We start from the raw sequence: 19,067 nt of genomic DNA, 5'->3' as shown, positions 1-19,067 counted from the left end.
TCTTCCCTTACCATATCAATGGCAGCCGGTGCAAGACTACCGGCTCTCTGGTCAAACATAGGTGGGGTTGGCTGGATATTAGCATGTTGTCTTTCCCCCATTGGTTTGAGTTACGTGGTGCATTTTCATTTGCCCTATATGGGTCATAGGTTTGATCGTTTCTTTCCGGCCTTCTAGGTGGGGCCGGAAAGCTTTCCTGGGCTTTGGATCCTGAATTAATGGGCTGGTGCATCGCATAGTGTGATGGGAAGTGTTGCTGGGACGGGCGAGGATTCATGTAATAATCCTCCTCAAAATACTCATGCGCGGACTGTCCGGATACGTACCCGGACCGTCCGTGGTTATATGCGGACCGTCCGTCGTTGTATGCGGACCGTCCGACTGGGTAGTTTGGGTTCTGTGCCGTGTGTGGTGGCTCGGGCGCATATCTAGGTAACTCATTAAAAATAGGCCCGACTGTTGCTGGCCCGGACGGTCCGCGCTCACGTGCGGACGGTCCGGGCATGTGCAGATCGGCTGGTTTGCTGCCGATTTGCGGTTGCTTAGGGTATGTGTCCATCGGCATCCCATAAAGGGGTTGTGACTGGTCGTGACAACCTGTAGCCGATGTGTTACACGCGTTATCTCCTAACCCAACCTCGTGTGAAGGAAAATTTGCGATGTTAGACTTATCGAATGCACGTACTAGTCTCTTAACATCGCTTTGCATACCCCCTATGATGCTCTGCATTTGTTCACGCTGCTCTTCTACATAATTTCTAAGAGATTGTAGCTCGTTGGTATTACTTACATTGGGGATATCTGGCGTGGGTTGGAGCGAAGCCGGATCCGTCGCCCGATGTCGGACGACCTTGTTGTTCCTGTCCACTTTGAAGTTGGCCAGGAACTTTGCTTTCGCCTCCTGGATCATCCGCTCCTTGTGCTCCTCGAACTGGAGCTGCTCGTCAGCCGGCAAGGTTTCCCAAGTCGGCTCTATGATGTTGCTTGGAGAAATATCAGAGCTATCCCTTGAACCGGCCATTGAGGGCCGATTTGATGAGCTTAGATATGTCGTCCCCAGCGGAGTCGCCAAAAAGTATGTTGACGCCTTTTCGGAGCGCCAAACACTCAACAAGAATCGTGGCGGTGCTCTCTGCACAGGGGCGGACGGTCCGCGCGCAGGGGCCGGACGGTCCGCGGCCTGGTGCGAGGCGCGGTGGTGCTCCCTGCGCAAGGGCGGACTGTCCGCGGCCTGGGGCCGGACGGTCCGCGGCCTGGTGCGCTGCTGGGACTTCTGCCTGACGGCCGGACGGTCCGCGCCCTGGGGCCGGACGGTCCGCACGTACGCAGGGACGGCGGAAGATCGCCGACGGCGCCTGGATCTCGCTCCCGGGAGGGACCCCGTCGGGGAGGAGAGATCCTAGGGGTTGTCTAGGCTCGGGCCGGCCGACCTAGACTCCTCCAATCGGCGTAGAGTCGAAGAGAGGCGAAGAATTTGGGGATTGGGAGGCTAAACCTAAACTAGACTAGAACTACTCCTAGGATAAAATGCGAATAAAAGTTGTATTGATTCGATTATTGATGATTACAAATCGGCCGTAGACCTCTCTATTTATAGAGGAGGGGGGCTGGACCCTTTACACAACTGATTCCGAGCTAATCCCGCGAATATAGCTAACAACCGTAGCACAAAACTCGGAACCCTAATCTGTTCTGCGCACGCGCGGACCGTCCGGCCCACAGGCGCGGACCGTCCGGACCGCGGACCGTCCGGCCTCAGGGCCGGACTGTCCGCCGGCTCAAAACCGGTTCGAACAATAATTTATAAACAATATAGTTTATCAGAGTGTTTGTAGTACTGTGAGAGAGGCTAAGCACCACCTGACTCGGCTGAAAATCTAGCGCGACCGGCTTTTAACACGGCCCGGCCCATCAAAATGAATGCACTGTACTAGCCGGCGAGGACCACGTGTACCCGCCACCGCGCCGCGCGGCTCCACCGTTCGGCGGCGCTCGGGCACGGCACGCCGTAAAACCCTAGCTCTTGCGCCCCCTCCTCTCCACCGCGCCGGCGAGCCGTGGAGACGCGGAGCTAAGGATGCCGCGGACCACTGTGCTGGAGAGCCCCGGCTGCCCGCCGCTCCGCGCCCTCACCACCGACATCCTCGGCCTTGTCAAAGGTAGCCAGCGCCCCTTCCCTCCATCCCCTCTGCCGCCTACCCCCTCGCCCTCTCTTTTCGCTGCTACATACCACTGACTCCACCCGTTTCCCCGCTGGTTGCAGTCGTCGAGGCCCACGCGAGGCCGGCGGGTGCCGCCAAGGTCGTGGAGACGTGGGGCGCACCCGACGCCTCCTGCGCCATCGTCGCTGCCTCCCTCGCCGATCGTGCCACCGACCCCGTGAGCATCCCTTTCCGTACCTCCTTGCCGACTGAGGCTTTATCAGATTTGCTGATAATCAAAGGCGTGCCTCTAATTGCTGCTCCTGCAGGTTTTGGCTGTGGCGAGGATGAACGGCGTGGTGAGTAGCTGCTGCTCTTTGGAATTGAGGCGCTCACCTCTTGCAATTTGCCAATTATTGTGTGATTTGGTGTAGGTTGAGTTGCTGAATCCCCTGAACGGAGATACTTTGGCTGCTGTCAAGGCAGTGGGACCAGCACCAAATGATGGTGGCGCTGAAGGTGATCCCCTCACTGCATTGCACCTTTTCACAAGACAGGCTTCGGACTCGATGTAAATTTTCATTCTGCAATTGGTCCACCTGTTGCCATTCTAGGTTCTTAGTTCACCCTATTAGCTGGTGGCCACGATATATTGACCCCAATTGTGCATTGCAGCTTAGGAACGTTTCTTGCTTGCACTGAGCAGGGGAAAGCTTCTATAAGGTCCATCACGAAAGAAAATGCAGCTTCAGGCTCACATATTGAGCCATCTGCTACATGGGATGTGTGCGGTGGGGCCAATGTGCAATTTTGCTCAGTTGATCATGGTGAAAACTATGTGATGTTTGGAGGGTGAGTTTAAAGATCCTTAAACGGGGTTTATCTGCTTTGGTTCAAAATTTGCATTTGAAACATTATTACATTATTGCCTTTGTTGAGCATTTTTTCTATTCGAGATGAAAATCTGTAAACATTTTTTTAAAAAAAAATCAGAAATAATTGTTCCTTTTGTTGTAGGAAAGGTATAGAAGTGAGTTTGTGGGATATTACATCTTGTAGTAAGACATGGTCTGCTAAATCTGTAAGCACTCATTGACTTTGTTACTTTCTCTCTGATACTTATATAGAAGATTTTCATCATTTATTAAATGGTTTTCTTTTTTTTATTTCATCCGAAGCCCCGAACAAATAGTCTTGGTATATTCACTCGGCCTTGGTTCACTGCTGGGACCTTCTTGTGCAAGGATGATCATCGTAAAATTGTAGCCTGCACAAATAGTCATCAGGTAATGTGAACTGATGCATGTATCTCTTGCTATGGCAAGAAAAAACTCTCAACAGATTGAACATATTATGATCAAATAAATTACCATGTATATGAACTGCAAGGATGCCAATTTCTTCTCTAAGTTCATGTATGTTGGTTTAAATGCATGTTTCAAATTAATATGCCAAGCTAAGAACTTGTCCAAAGTCATAATCCAAATGGAACAAGCTTACACATAGATAACATCCTTCTTACACTTTTACCTTGCTTTGCATAAAATGGTTAACCAGGTCCTCACAACCTTCACAATCCACTACCCACTTGGTGACTCAGGCATCTGTTAATTGACTGTGGGGTTATACTATATTTCGTTGTAGATCAACATAGCAGGCCACAAGCCCCGATAAAGGAGGGTTGTGATAGGCTTGGCAAGGCAACATTAAACCTAGCCGTCTTAATGGAGGCAAAACAAAATCCGTTGGAGCATAACCCTCCTAGCAACGTGCCATATCGTAACCAGGGTATGGTGTTAAATGGGAAGGGCCAGGTCGTCACCCCATTGTTGGCGTGCCGTGTCATGATCTGGGCATGATGTCAAATAAAGTATTGGGCTTCTGCTTCCTTAATGCCACGCTACATCGGCACCCACATGTAGCGAAAATTGTGCAAGGGTCTTCACATCATCGACCGATGCAAAGGATAAGGAAGCTAGTCGATCCAACTGCGATCCATTTATATAATTGGAATGTAGAGTTGCTTACATGTAAACTAAGGGATTAGTTGACACAACGACTAGAAGGCGTGTAAATATCTTATGCGTCGAAGAGAATGGAAGGGTCCAAATGCGAAGGTGGACAAAGATCGCTTCAAGTTGTGGTACACATGACAACTACAAATAGAAATGAAGGAGTTTTGATTGATAAGAGCCTCAAGAATAGTGTAGTGGATGTGAGAAGGCAAGAGATAGTATTATCTTAGTCAAGCTTGCCGTGGATGATTTGGTCTTGAATGTAATTAGTGTGTATGCCCCTTAAAATTGGCCGCAATGCTTGCTAAGAGACTTTTTTGGGAAGACTCAGATGCCATGGTTAAAACTATACCTATTTCTGAGAAGCTTTTCATAGGAGGAGGTCTTAATGGGCATGTAGGTACAACAAGTGTAGGTTTCGAGGCGGTTCATGAAGGTTTTGATATGGTAGTGGGAATCATGAGAGAGAAGCCTTGGACTTTGTGGCAGCTTTTGACTTGTTGATAGCCAACACTTCCTTTAGGAAGAGAATTCCATTTAGTAACCTATAGTAGTTGCCAACACTCTAGTCAGATTGACTTTGTCCCTCACAGGAAGAGAGGATAAACGAGCATGCTTGGATTTTAAGGTGATACTTGGGGAGCGTGTTGTCTCTTAACATAAGTTTGTGGTGGCAGTCTTTCGTTTTTAGGTGTGCCCATAGGGATAACTCATAAACAAGCCACAATTGCAAGAGCAAAGTGGTGGAAACTGAAAGGGGAGACATTAGAAGTCTACAAGGAACGGGCCATCAAAGATGGCACTTGGAAGAAAATTACATAAAACACGTGGGAGAAGATGGCAACCTGCATTCGGAAGGTGGTCTCAGAGGTGTATGGAGCAACAAAAGGAAGTGGAGGTGAAGCTAAAGATACTTGGTGGTGGAACGAGGAAGTCCAAATGGCTATTAAGGAGAAGAAATAATGTTATAGACGTTTGTACCATGACAGGAGTGTAGACAACATTGAGAAGTACAAAGTAGCAATGAAGGTTGCAAAGCGAGTTGTAAGTGTAGCAAAGAGTAGGAATACGAGGACCTATACCAACATTTGAGTACAAAGGAAGGAGAGAATGACATTTATAGGATGGTTAGGGTCCATGAGAGGAAGCCAAGGGACTTAAACCAAGTTAAGTGTATTAAGGATGAATGGAGCACCTCTTGGTGAACCAGGATGTGATCATACATAGATAATGATAGTATTTTGACAAGATGTTAGGATGAATGCCCAGGAAGGACACTTACCGGTATTTAGGATGAATGCTATGGAGAGACGGGGTTATTGATAGAAGATGTTAGCCATAAAATCAAAGCAAGGTGGATGAAGTGGTGTCAAAGCATCTGGCATTCTGTGACAAAGAGGGTACCACAAGAGCTAAAAGATAAGTTTTACAGGATGGTGATTAGACCTACTAATCAATGTTTTCAAGTCATCCGATTAGTCGTGATTAGTCACGATTAATCGTCCAAGTCGGTTTGGACCAATCGCGATTAATCGCCCAAGTTGGTCAGCCAGAATGTCGTCCGACTTGAAAACGTTGCTACTAATAGTATGGTGAAAAACATTGGCTTACAAAAGCTCGACATGTTGACATGCGTAACAGATAAGTGTTGCGGAAATGCATATGTTACATTGATTTGTAGCCATACAAGAAGGGATCGAGTCTGAAATGATGATGTACACGATAGGTTAGGGATAGCACCAATTGAAGAAAAGCTTGTCCAACACCGGTTGATATGGTTTGTACATATTCAATGGAGACCTCTAGAGACACTAGTGTATATTAGCGGACTATTCGCTTCAGATTAAAGCTAGTTGTTCGAACTGCTGCACCTGCAATCCATAGAGACAAAACACTGTAGAAACAATAGAAGCCGGTACGGATTAAAGCCAAGCGAACATGCTGTAGGATCCTAAGGCATGATACCAATGGGAAGATTGATAGGGGAAGCCCAAAGTTGACATGGGAAGAGACAATAAAAGGAGACTTGAAAGGGTGGAATATACTCAAAGATATAGCTTTGAATATGAGTGCATGGAAAACAACTATCCATGTGCTTGAACTTTGACTTGTGAATTCTGTTAGATTTCAAACTGTAGCCTACCCCAGCTTGCTTGGAACTAAAAGACTTTGTTGTTGTTATATAGACTAAAAGGCAATTTATTGCACTTATGTCATTAGTCTTGTAGGCAGTAGATTAGCAACACATGTTCATGTAAAGACACCTGTATCTCTCCATATTTTGCTAATGCAATGATGATGGCACTGAACATTTTTATACAAATGGTGTTTATCTTTTTCAGGTCCGCTTATATGATACTGCATTGCAAAGAAGGCCTGCCATCTCTGTTGAGTTTAAGGAGTCACCAATCAAGGCAGTTGCTGCTGATCCGAATGGGCATGATGTCTATATTGGCACAGGGACAGGGGACCTTGCTTCCTTTGACATGAGAACTGGTAATATGCTTGCATCCTGCTATATGTTCTCTTCTTAAACACATAATTGAGAACCTGATCATATGCTATTCTTTAGAATGTTACGTTAGTTCAGTTTCTATTTGTTGTAATGTTGGATGGTTTCAACTGGCATTGCACCTTCTGTTCCACTGTTGCTACTTAGGTTTTTTCCAGCTAGCCAGTAATCTGCAACTAAGGCAGTATTACAACTAAAACAATGCTGACCTACATGTGTACTGAACTACTGATAGGAATACTCATTGGGGGCAGGATGATTATAGGCTATAATTCGTGTAAAACTGTTATTTAGATGGTAGTTAAGGACAGAAAATAGGCTACCAGTAACACTTGTGTAAAACTGTTGTTTAGATGATTGTTAAGGAGAAAAAAAATCATTATCATAAACGCTGCAGCAGGAAGAGAATGGTTGCAAGAATCACATGTGCAAGCAGCGATGAGCTACCATTTGACAGCTTTATTAATTATTATCAGTATTATTATTACGATTTTTCTCTGTTACTAAAATTGTAAAACCAATATTCCCCCTTTTTTCAGGGAAATTGCTTGGATGCTATTTTGGCAAATGCAGTGGAAGTATTAGATCCATTGTTAGGCATCCAGATCTACCTTTGATAGCATCTTGCGGTGAGGCTACCTCCAGAAAGGCTTTAGATTCTTTCTATTGGGATGCCTGTTGCACTTGACATTCTAGATAGTTTTTGTTACAAATTAAAACATCAAGTTTCAGAATTATGGATAACTCAGGAAATGTTTGTCATTGTAGGACTGGATAGCTACTTGCGTATTTGGGACACAAACACAAGACAGTTGCTATCTGCTGTAAGTTCACGAACTACTGAGTGCTGACAGCCTGACATGACATTCAAGATATCTTGGAGTTAAATTTTTTTGTTCTCGTGCAGGTCTTTCTGAAGCAACATCTTACAACTGTGGTCCTTGATTCACATTTTTCTGTTGAAGGTTATTATCTATCCACAACAGTTGTTACTGCTCACCAATTGTTTTTTGTTTGTAGTTTCAAATGCAACTTCTTAGTTTAGAAGAAGTTTAACAATAGGCAACGCTAACAATCACCTACCCTGAATAACTTGGTTTGAGAATTGAGACGGCAGCCCTTTTTGTCACTCGAACCTTTTTAGTCTGTATACCTGAAATGGCATTTCACATAAATCCTATTTCCTCCAAGGGCGTCTGCGTGGTCCTATGCTAACACAATTATTGCTCTAGAGCCTGGAGAGATGAAATCCAAGCAACTGGAGTCTTCAGTGGAGACTGAGACTGAAGTCCGAAAAGAAAAGAAGAAAAAGAGTAAGGCAATTACAGAGGATGAGACTGAGGCACAAATCCGAAAAGAAAAGAAGAGTAGAACAATTGAAGAGGAAGAACAAGCTGGATTGGTCGACCATAGCGATATTAATGATGAAGTATATGCCAGAAAAGAAAAGAAGAAAAAGAAGAGTAGAGGTATTGAAGGGGGCAAGGAGCGAGACAGCGACGGGGAAATTTGCAGTCCCAAGAGAAGAAAATCTGGAGAAAGAAGCAAATGCCTGAAGAAGAGGAGCAAGAAACAGCTGGTTGCCTAGTACAAGTATCATTTCTCATTACCCGCCTTCTTGATTTTGCAGAATTACACAATTTTGTGTGGTAGTTTGTTCGGAATTGTATCCCTTTTGAAACCCTGCAAGGGAAGTGCATCATTTTCGTGTGCGCATTTTTCTACTCTGGTGTAGCTAAATTTTGAGACATACACGCTGGAGTAGTTACAGCCAAAACTTGAAACTAATTTTTGAGATAGACATGTGGGACTAAATTTCGAGATATACGCGTAGGAGTTTCTACTATAAAAGTAGAAAGTTTTTTATGTCTATATATTCCACGATCATTTTTCCCTCACGACCACATGTGCAGGTCAAATTCTGATCATATTTAACTCTAATCCGGTTAATTATTACCTTATCTGTTTTCTCACGTACAAAAAACACCTGCTTCTCTCATTTTTGGTTTGAACGACAATTTTATGGTCGTAGCTGGTAACGATCTGAGTTGTGAAGGGCTCATCCTGATCACATTTTTTTAAAAAAATAACGTGACCACAGTTTTTCTGATATATAATGTCGAACATGCATTAACTCAAATAAAAACATTTGAACGCCAATCATGCGAACATTCAGATTCGACCACGAAGTGTATACATCCAGCTACTAGGCGTCCTGTCAGTCGAGAAGTTAGCTTACTAAGACCCGGATTTTCTCTTGACAGATACAAGATGCTAGAACTGAATTATGTACAAACTTTCAATTGGAATTTGCAAATCCAAGATCCTTATGAACATGTGGTAGCATGTCGGGTGGGAACGTGCCGTCATATGAACCTGCCCCTGGTTTTTATTCTTACATTCTTTGATTGACATGCCATGTGTATTTCACTATTTGCAGTCTTCTGACAGTGAGGATGTTTCCAAGGGACAGGGAGATTGGAAGATCAAAGATAATATTCAATATGAGTCCCTTTGAGGCTTCACCAAACAACTCTATAAACAGCTTCCATATGAACATTTGCTCACCTATTAACTTAACTCTATATGACATGTGGTGGAACATCATGGCAATCTCATCACAGCAATCATGCGGCGGAAGCCAAGCAAAAACAGTTTCGCTATCCACTTGCCAACGAGGATCGTGAATCATGTGACTGCCAAACAGCCAATCTGCGTGGGATAGCTTGCGGGTTGGAGAAGCTTCAGATCGCTGTCCCAGGCGTCGTCTGAGTCAGCGCCACTGGTCTCAGTTTCAGGGGGGAATTCGTCGAAATCAGCCAACGATTTCAGCTGGCTGCTCAGTGAAGCTATCGTCTTCTGGCAGTCGGCCAGTTTCTCTGCAGCCTTGGCCAGCTCTGTCTCCTGTAAAGAAAAAGTGTAGGATTTCATGAGCAACACCACCGCTTCCTGGGACTAGTACCAACCAATCACCACCAGGATCGGTCGCAAATAATAAGACAATATGAATGGCAGTGAAGTGCCAATTTTGTTCTATGGAATTAATGGAGGCTACCTTTCTGAGCTGAAGATCTTTGATCGCCGCAGATGATTTCACTGGTTGGTGGCCAAGAAGAGATCTACAGGAGATTTGTTCCTCCATCTTCTGACATTTTACCGCAAACTCGGATGACCGTGCCTTCTCTTTACGGATCTGTTCCTCAAGCAAGCTCATCTTCCCACGTAATTCCTCGGCTTCTTTCTCTCCGAGCTCAAACCGACTAGCCAGCTCCTTCTTCTCTGTTTCAGAAGCACCAAGTGCAGATATGTAAGCTGATGACAGGTTCTTCTGGCTCTCCAGCTTCTTCTGCAACAGGCTTATATCCTCCTTCAGGCTACTGATTTCAGCGCGCCTCGACCGGAGCTGAGACTCCAATTCCACCGTCACTGGCCTCTGTTCCTCGACTACATCCTCGAGCGTTTTAACCTTCTCATTGAGCTCAACGATCCGTGAATTCGAAGACTCCAGCTGGGATCTAAGGTCATCCAGTTCTTGGCACCGCAGTGCGAGTGCAGCAGACGACGCTTTCTCTTCCTCGACTCGTCGCAGTTCCAAGCTGCTAGCCTTGTTTTGCAGCGAAGCGATTTCCTCGCGCGCCGTCTCCAGCTCGAGCTCGACTCCCTTCTTCTTTGCTTCCAGAGCATCAATGCCATGGCATTTCGTCGCCAGTCGGATCGACAAGGCCTTCTCCACCTCCAGCTTCCTCTCCATCAGGGCGATCTTGTCACCGAGCTTCTTGGCTTCGGACCGTGACGTCTCCAGCTGAGCGCTCAGCTCCCTCTTCTCTGCCCTCAGCGCCTCCATGTCCTGGTACTTTGCTGCGAGCTCAAGTGTCAGCGCCTTCTCAGACTCGAGCCGTTCCTCCAGGATGCGCCCCTTGTCCAGCAACCCCGCGATCTCGGCGCGGGCGAGCTCGAGCAAGCCCTCCAGCTCTCCTCTCTTCGCCTCAGCAGCTTTCACCTCGGCCCCCATGGCATGTTTCTCGCCATTGGCAAGGTTCAGCTGCCGCTGTAGCTCAGCTGATCTCTCCTCTGCCACCATTACCCGCTGGCGGGAAGTCCTCAGCTCGCGCTGAGCCTCGTGCAGCGCCTTCTCCCGCTCGGCCTTCTCGGCTGCCAGCTTCTTGACCTTCTCCTCGAGCCTGAGCACCTGCCCGCTCGCGTCCTCGACGGCGTCGCCTTTTGACGCAGAGGCGAGCTTCTCCATCTCGAGGAAGTCGTCCATCACGCCAATGTCCGCGGTCGCGAGGCTGGCGGCCCTGCTGCTCGCGCCGCTCCTGTCGATCCTGAACTGGTCGAGCTCGGCGACGAGGACCGAGGCCCATGAGTCGGAGCAGTCCGACTGGCAATCCGTCACCGACTCGGCGCAGGCCGAGCTCGGAGAACGCCTGAGTTCGACGTTCACGGAGGGCCTCCGTTGTGCCGCGGCCTGCAGCCTCCTGCACTCAACTTGGAGCTTGGCCACCTTCTTGATGCCCTCCAGCTGCTGCTTGCTCGCAGTCTCCGCCGCCCGCCGGTTGAGCTCCTTCTCGATCGTCCTGAGCTCCAGCTCCTCCGTCTTGGCGAGCAGCTGCGTCCTGAGCGCCGAGTTCTCCTTCTCCAGCGCGGCTAGCCTGGAGCCGGTGTCGCAGTCGGCGGCGGCCACCGAGCGCTCGGACTTGGCCTCCAACCTCGCCGTGAGCTCGACGACGCGCAGCTCGAGGTCGGCCTTGTGCGACTCCCACTGCCGCGCTTGCTGTGCTAGCGCGCCCTGCACCGTCTGGTCCTGCTCGTCCTTGGCGCGCCGGAGCTGCCGGACGCATTCCTTGAGGGCGCCGTCCAGGTGGACGAGGCGGTCCTCCAGCGCAGAGTTCTTGGCCGCCGCAGCGTTCAGCTGCGCCTTCAGTGACGCGATCTCTGTCTCGGCCTTCTCCCATCCTAGTATCACAAAGGAAATCACAGTTAAGATTTGCCAGGACGATGTCTATTTTCAGAAGAAACTGCAAATCATCACTGATTCATTCCGTTAGTGTATATCATCAGAGGGACCGTACCTAGAACAGCCTCCTCTGCAACCTTGGAATGCTGCTTCACGAGATCATCCTTCGCACGAATATCCAGAACTACGGATGAGAGCCTCTCACTCAATACCTTCACCTTCACATTGTCACCGTCTTCCAGTTCCTTCGATGTGACCTCCGGCGACTGAGTCGAGTTTGGGGAGCTCTTGGCAGTATCCTGATCAAGAAACCAACACCGTCAATATATCATGCGGATTAACTTGCTTGTTTTTGCCGAAACCAGTAGAGAAAAGAATGCGACCCATCTCAAAGATTTGAAATATATCCTGCGGATTAATTTGTTTTCATAAGATTTGAAATACCATTACGCTTGGAGCAGTATTAGTTATTACAGAAACAGTGAGATGGTTCAAAGATTTGAAGTGCCAGTGATGCAATAGGGATCGTCCACCGGAAGCACTAGATTTCCGGTCAAAGATGAGGAGCAATGGCGCCAGGTACTCGGTCCCTGTGCCAGTACGCGCAGCAGCAACAGGACGAGCGAGCCATTTGGGTTGTGCCACCACCACGCGGCCCACAGGCATGCAGTGCAGCTGCAGCACATGGAAGAATCGGACGAACGGCCGCCAACCAACCAAGACCAAGAGATGCATGCGTAGCCCCATGAATGATGTTGCCAGAGGAAAAGAGAGTCCCAACCAACACCCACATCCTCGTTGTCCATGGGCCGGCAGCGGCCAGGCCAGGTAGGGCTTTTGCCCTGCCGTGGAAACCACCAGGTAGGGCTTCGCGTCCTCTACCTCCCACTCCCAGCCCTTATCAGTGGCCTAATGGATGATGGAATTCCCACATGACCATGAACAGAAGGATCTGGTCAGCATTGTAGCTTTTGCTGCCCACCACAGCAACCAGCAATGCATGCAGGAGGAAAACATGAGAGAAACTGATGAGTCTCGCTGGGCCCTCAATGCCATGCGGGCACGTATAGATGATGAGTACGGTCGGTGTGCCTTCGCCCCCAAATGATTGATTTGCTGTTAGGAGGTCTACGGCCAACCCCGTATTTCGCGCGACTATCCTGTTTTTTTTTGGCAGGCAAGAAGTTAAGCATCTGAAGGCACAGTACAATACAGGGGTCCCTATACTGCCACAGCATCCGAATTCAGTGCCATGAACAGCGAGGAATCTGTCTCGTCTCGTCGGTCGGCAATCCCACTCTAGTGCTTCTGGGGCTTTGCATTTTTGGAGGCCTTTTTTGTGTTGCGACTTGGTGATAGTCTGATAGACTACCGGAGTACAGGTCTGTGGCACTGGCTGAATGAAACCTCACATGCTACATGACCTGAAGGACTGCAGTTGCAGCCAGGACTGGGAAAGTCAAATGAACGCACTGCAATGCTTGCTTGCGGTTCACTCCTACTGTCTGGGGATATGGTATTCTTCAATGCCAAGACTGCTGCTACTGTTGTCTGTCCTGAATTCGTCAGCATCCGACTAAACGGCGCCGGCGCAATCGCCGGCGCCGGAAACACGGAGAAGTGGATTCCATCTAAACCTGAGCATGTCATTGCATAGAAATGCAGGACTTATACTTTCGTAGGGTGAGAAGAGAGGCGAGGAGGCAAAAACTGTGCACCTGTTCATCAGTGATCCTCTCGGACGCCGAGGACGCCGAGGTCTCCGTCTCTGCGGGGCTCTTGTCCGTCGACTTGCGCCGCCACAGCCAGCTCCGACGGTCCATCTCCGGACGCCTGCCTCAATGCCGATCCTTCCGTGCCCTATCTGCTTTCCTCCCCGCCCTGCGCCCCCAGCGAGCGCCGAAAGTTGACGACGATCTTCGCTGAAACCAACACATAACCAACCGTCAGTATCCACGGACGGACTTCCACAATTTTGTCTTCAAACTTAAACGCCCCCAATTCAATCGCAGGCCGATCCTCATGCTCACGAATCACGCGTGTGCGCCCCTTCGTAGAAACCGTACCCGTCGTCGATCGGAACCGAGAGGAGAAGAAGAAGAAGCCGAATCACTTCGCTTGGGTCCGCAGGAAAGAAAGCAAAAACTCACCAAGAAACCGCGCACAATTCGGGCGCCACTGTACCCCCACCGCGGCACCGCTCGCGCACACGGCACACCGCCGATAAAAAGAAGCGCGAGCAGAGTAGAGTCGGCGAGAAGAGAGAGCGCCGAGTAGCAGCAGGACAAGTCCTCCATGAAAGAAACGGGATGGGAAGTTCCAACTCACCTCAATCCCACACGATCCGCCGCCCAACAAGACCCCGGAACCACGCGGTCGCCCTCTGCCAACAAGACCCGCCGCCCGCGGCTTCCGTTGCGTTCGTCACCGCCTCCCGGCTCCTCCTCGGCGCGGCACAACCCCAGCCCCTGTGCAACGGGGCATGTCTCCGCTGCGGTTGCTCGCCGACCCGAGAATCCTTTACGCCGCACCGGCCCTTTTAAAACCGTCCGTCAGCACGGACAGGCAGACAGACAGACAGACAGACAGGGCGACAGAGGCGCCGAAGCCGTGGGCGTTTCAGAATCAGAAATGGAGGCTTCGTGGATCGTGGTCGCCGCGACGCCGACGTACACGTACACGGCGCTGGCCGTGTGTGTGAGAGTGCTGCAGTAAGTTTGCACGGTGACCATAACGTTTGGTTTCTTCCTTTTCAAAACGCACACGTGTGTACGTGCATCTGTGCGAAGAAAAAAAACAGAAAAATGCTGAGATGTTCCATATGATGTTTTTTAGAGCTAGTTTGAGAGGTAAATTAGCTTAGTTTTTAATCGATCTTCGAGAATCTCGAAGGAAATTTAAGTAAGTTTTCGGTGTTTGGTTATACAAGCTAAATTTTAGTTTATATCACATCGAATATTTGAATAATAATTATGGATATTAAATAAAGTCTGATTATAAAATTAATTACATAGATAACGACTAAAAGATGAGACGAATTTATTAAACTTAATTAAGTCTATATTTTATACTCCTAATTGATACTAGTAGCTTGACGCGCGCCCTCGGGCGCGCTTTATTATAATATATAAATAGTAGTTGATATTTAAGTTATTTTATATATATAGGGAAAGGTCTAAAAAATAAAGTTGTTTAATACTTACCACACTTATTACATAATGCATTTACACCGAGGATATTTGGTACGATAGAATACACGTTAATGTAGAGATCGATTGAGCAAAAAATGCAGAATTTCTTCCATAAATGAAAAACCAAAACTCACCTTCGGAACCGGCTGAAGGACGCCGAGCCGAGTACCATACACTGGACTCCTACATGTAAAGCAGTATGTTGCCTTCCACAACCACGGTGTCCACCTGCGCGGTCGAAGAAATCCCATTCCAGTTATACCAAAACTCAATCCTGACACGGGGAGGTAGTGACAATAAATAACAATACCGGGCGCGTTAGTGTCTGGTAATTAGAATAAGTACAATCTAAATCCCTTAACGAGAATCCATTGGAGGGCAAGTCTGGTGCCAGCAGCCACGGTAATTCCAGCTCCAATAGCATATATTTAAGTTGTTGCGGTTAAAAAGCTCGTTCCAAACTTTGAAAAGCAATCATGTCTTCAATTAAAATTGTAATATAGATGAATTAATTCTGCTATGGTACTATAAAAAATAGCTTGCCACATAATACAAACCAAATTTTTTTATTTTAGAGTGCAAAATTAGCAACCTAATGAAAATGTAACTCAAGTAACAATAGAACGGGGAACGGATGGAGAGTGCAAAAGCTCAATTTTATTGTATCATCAAACGTGTAGAAATTCAGGGTTTCATTCATTCATTCAGGCAATGACATATTACAGACATTACAATCCCGTAAAGATAATGATGCTTTATTTGAGTCTCTGAGATTATGACCTCATATTTTTATTCAAAATTAGCTGAGTCTCCGAGACATTCGTTCTTGGACCAGAGAATTATTTTTGTGGATTATCTTCCTTGGCCACTGTAATGTAATTTTACTGTATATATACACATAATACAATTATATTTTTTCAAGAAGTCAAACAATTAGCTTTAATCAATTCCAAAAAAGAGTATTGTGATTAAACTAATTATGGTATATACTTTTATGATAAAGTTATTGTGAGATATAAGTGTTATAGCCATTTTCTACCTACTCAGTAAAATTTAATAATATTTAGTTTAGTTTAAATTCAAAATTTGTAATCATTTTTTAGGGTAAGCACTTATAGCTCGCCTACTGCCATAGCACCACGATGGTCACAAAGATAGATTGATACTTATGGTTATGCATAACATTTATTCTTGACCCTAGATTAAAGTTCAGTTTCATCAAGTTCGATCTGAAATGAGCTTTTGGATTGAAATCAGCATGGTACTTATTTGACATACGTGAAACACTATAGGAATTCTTCAATGAATACTGCAGTTCAGTGGATCAGTCGAATGTGTGAGTGCCAAAAAGTGGCAACGACTCATTTGAAGATTAGGAACAACATGTCAATAAGCAAGCAAGCAATCAAAGATCCACAAATTTTGATAACTACCTTGAGGATGGTTTGGTTCCAAGGAAGGATGATTTTTGATAACCTCAACTGGTGGATGTGCAGTGTTGAATGGGCGACACTCGAGACTTGTACCAGTGTTTAATATAATCGAGGCAAGCAAGAGGCAAACCAGGAGAGGCGACGAGCGACCATCGTGCAAAGCGAAGGAGACCAAGCAAGCAAGCTCACCCGCCGCCACACCACTCCGACCTCATGCACACCGCCGTCATGCGCACGCACGCGCTGCTCCTGTCTGTCCCTGCCGTTCACGCTCGTCGCTGTCTCGCGAGCGCCACACCTCTCGGTGTCCTAGTGAAAGGGAATTAGGCTTACACCTAGTTCCTATATAATTTTGGTGGTTGAATTGCCCAACACAAATCTTTGGACTAACTAGTTTGCCCAAGTGTATAGATTATACAGGTGTAAAAGGTTCACACTCAGCCAATAAAAAGACCAAGTTTTGGATTCAACAAAGGAGCAAAGGGGCAACCGAAGGCACCCCTGGTCTGGCGCACCGGACTGTCCGGTGTGCCACCGGACATGTCCGGTGCACCAGGGGGACTCAGACTCAAACTCGCCACCTTCGGGAATTTCCAGAGGCACTCGCACTATAATTCACCGGACTGTCCGGTGTACACCGGACAGTGTCCGGTGCGCCAAGGAGGAGCGGCCTCAGGAACTCGCCAGCTTCGGGAATCGCCAACGGCTAGTCCGCTAAAAATCACCGGACTGTCCGGTGTGCACCGGACTGTCCGGTGCGACTCCGGAGCAACGGCTACCTCCGCGCCAACGGCTCTCTGCGGTGCAATAAATGCGCGCGCAGCGCGCGCAGATGGCAGGCTTGCCCATACTGGCACACCGGACAAGGAACAGTAGATGTCTGGTGTGCACCGGACACCCTGGAGGGCCCACATGTCAGAAGCTCCAACGGTCAGAATCCAACGGCAGTGATGACGTGGCAGGGGGCACCGGCCTGTCCGGTGTGCACCGGACTGTCCGGTGCGCCATCGAACAGACAACCCTGCCAACGGTCAAGTTTGGTGGTTGGGGCTATAAATACCCCAACCACCCCACCATTCATTGCATCCAAGTTTTCCACTTCTCAACTACTACAAGAGCTCTAGCATTCAATTCTAGACACACCAAAGAGATCAAATCCTCTCCAATTCCACACAAAGCCCTAGCGACTAGTGAGAGTGATTTGCCGTGTTCATTTGAGCTCTTGCGCTTGGATTGCTTCTTTTCTTTCTCACTTGTTCTTGTGATCAAAACTCCATTGTAATCAAGGCAAGAGGCACCAATTGTGTGGTGGCCCTTGCGGGGAAGTTTTGTTCCCAGCTTTGATTTGAGAAGAGAAGCTCACTCGGTCCGTGGGACCGTTTGAGAGAGGGAAGGGTTGAAAGAGACCCGGCCTTTGTGGCCTCCTCAACGGGGAGTAGGTTTGAGAGAACCGAACCTCGGTAAAACAAATCCGTGTGTCACACTTCATTATTTGCTCGCGATTTGTTTTGCGCCCTCTCTCGCGGACTCGTTTATATTTCTAACGCTAACCCGGCTTGTAGTTGTGTTTATATTTGTAAATTTCAGTTTCGCCCTATTCACCCCCCCTCTAGGCGACTATCAATTGGTATCAGAGCCCGGTGCTTCATTAGAGCCTAACCGCTCGAAGTGATGTCGGGAGATCACGCCAAGAAGGAGATGGAGACCGGCGAAAAGCCCACTACAAGCCACGGGAGCGCTTCATCGGAAGAGTCCCGCACCAAAAGGAAGGAGAAGAAGAAGGGCTCCTCCAACAAAGGGAAGGAGAAGAAGTCTTCTTCTCATCACAAGGAGAGGAGGGAGAAATCTTCTTCTCACAAGCCACGTCGGAGTGGGGACAAACACAAGAGGATGAGGAAAGTTGTCTATTACGAGACCGACACTTCATCGACATCTACCTCCGGCTCCGACGCGGCATCCGTCACTTCTAAGCGCCAAGAGCGCAAGAAGTATAGTAAGATCCCCCTACGCTACCCTCGCATTTCCAAACATACACCTTTACTTTCCGTCCCATTAGGCAAACCACCAACTTTTGATGGTGAAGATTATGCTAGGTGGAGCGATTTAATGCGATTTCATCTAACCTCGCTCCACAAAAGTATATGGGATGTTGTTGAGTTTGGTGCACAGGTACCGTCCGTAGGGGATGAAAGCATCTAGGCCCCTGGTTGGTTTTAGTGATTAATGACAACGTAATATTATATGTGACTAACGTGTGTTTTGCAGAGACAAATGGTAAGTTAGGTCGCATGACAGGTAAAAGCACTACAATGTGAAAGCAATCCCGGAGATAAGAACTCGAAGCGACGGCTAAAACAACGGAACAAAAGGTGAAGGTCTACGGAGTCCGAGTGTCAAGGAGATGTGGACACTCGCGATTTAGTTAGGTCTTTTATTCTCTTTTAGCCGTACTATAAAGAGGGGTTGTCGATGAGTAGTTTGACCAAGAGAGTTCTAGTGTAGTGTTGGTCCACAATCACACTCATATACAGTGCTAGGTGTCACTCTAGAACTCACACACAAGTTAGAACGAAAACCGATTTGAAAATCAGCTGAAAAACAAGACTTAGTGTTTCTGGCTTTGGGGCACCGGACTGTCCGGTGCACCCTCTGCCAGGTGGGGCCTGGCTGGTCCTCAGCAGAGTGTTCCCAGTCGCAGAAACCCGAGAGCGCGGCCTTCGGAGATGAATTTTAGTGGCACACCGGACACCGCACCGGACTGTCCGGTGTGCACCGGACAGTGGACTGTTCACTGTCCGGTGCGCCATGAGTCCAACGG

The 19,067-nt window shown here is 47.8% G+C and overlaps 2 protein-coding genes across 4 annotated transcripts; one reads left to right on the top strand and one right to left on the bottom strand.

The window, feature by feature from the left end:
• Positions 1-1,934: 1,934 nt before the first annotated feature.
• LOC100272883 (Transducin/WD40 repeat-like superfamily protein) lies at positions 1,935-8,490 on the top strand. Its single transcript, NM_001147336.1, has 12 exons — positions 1,935-2,159; positions 2,264-2,379; positions 2,471-2,500; positions 2,576-2,712; positions 2,817-2,993; positions 3,159-3,222; positions 3,320-3,427; positions 6,499-6,652; positions 7,208-7,297; positions 7,437-7,492; positions 7,576-7,633; positions 7,901-8,490. Exons 1-12 carry the CDS (start codon positions 2,078-2,080, stop codon positions 8,254-8,256), a joined length of 1,428 nt encoding a protein of 475 aa, NP_001140808.1. The 5' UTR covers positions 1,935-2,077; the 3' UTR covers positions 8,257-8,490.
• A 326-nt stretch (positions 8,491-8,816) lies between these two features.
• Positions 8,817-14,314, bottom strand: LOC100383525 (putative DUF869 domain containing family protein). Of its 3 annotated transcripts, none has more exons than XM_008653515.4 (5): positions 13,954-14,314; positions 13,344-13,542; positions 11,741-11,924; positions 9,724-11,624; positions 8,817-9,572 (listed from the first exon to the last, which is right to left on the bottom strand). In XM_008653515.4, exons 2-5 carry the CDS (start codon positions 13,446-13,448, stop codon positions 9,357-9,359), a joined length of 2,406 nt encoding a protein of 801 aa, XP_008651737.1. In that variant the 5' UTR covers positions 13,449-13,542; positions 13,954-14,314; the 3' UTR covers positions 8,817-9,356. The 3 variants fall into 3 exon arrangements, with proteins under 3 accessions (XP_008651737.1, XP_008651736.1, NP_001169644.1); XM_008653514.4 differs by lacking the exon at positions 13,954-14,314 and adding an exon at positions 13,776-13,944 and having other exon boundaries at positions 13,344-13,547; NM_001176173.1 differs by having other exon boundaries at positions 9,156-9,572; positions 13,344-13,547; positions 13,954-14,126.
• Positions 14,315-19,067: the final 4,753 nt, after the last annotated feature.

Source organism: Zea mays, chromosome 7, assembly GCF_902167145.1.
Source record: "Zea mays cultivar B73 chromosome 7, Zm-B73-REFERENCE-NAM-5.0, whole genome shotgun sequence".
Classification (NCBI taxonomy): Eukaryota; Viridiplantae; Streptophyta; class Magnoliopsida; order Poales; family Poaceae; genus Zea; species Zea mays.
The sequence above is the reverse complement of the archived record's forward strand: the minus strand, read 5'-3'. Positions and strand labels throughout refer to the sequence as shown.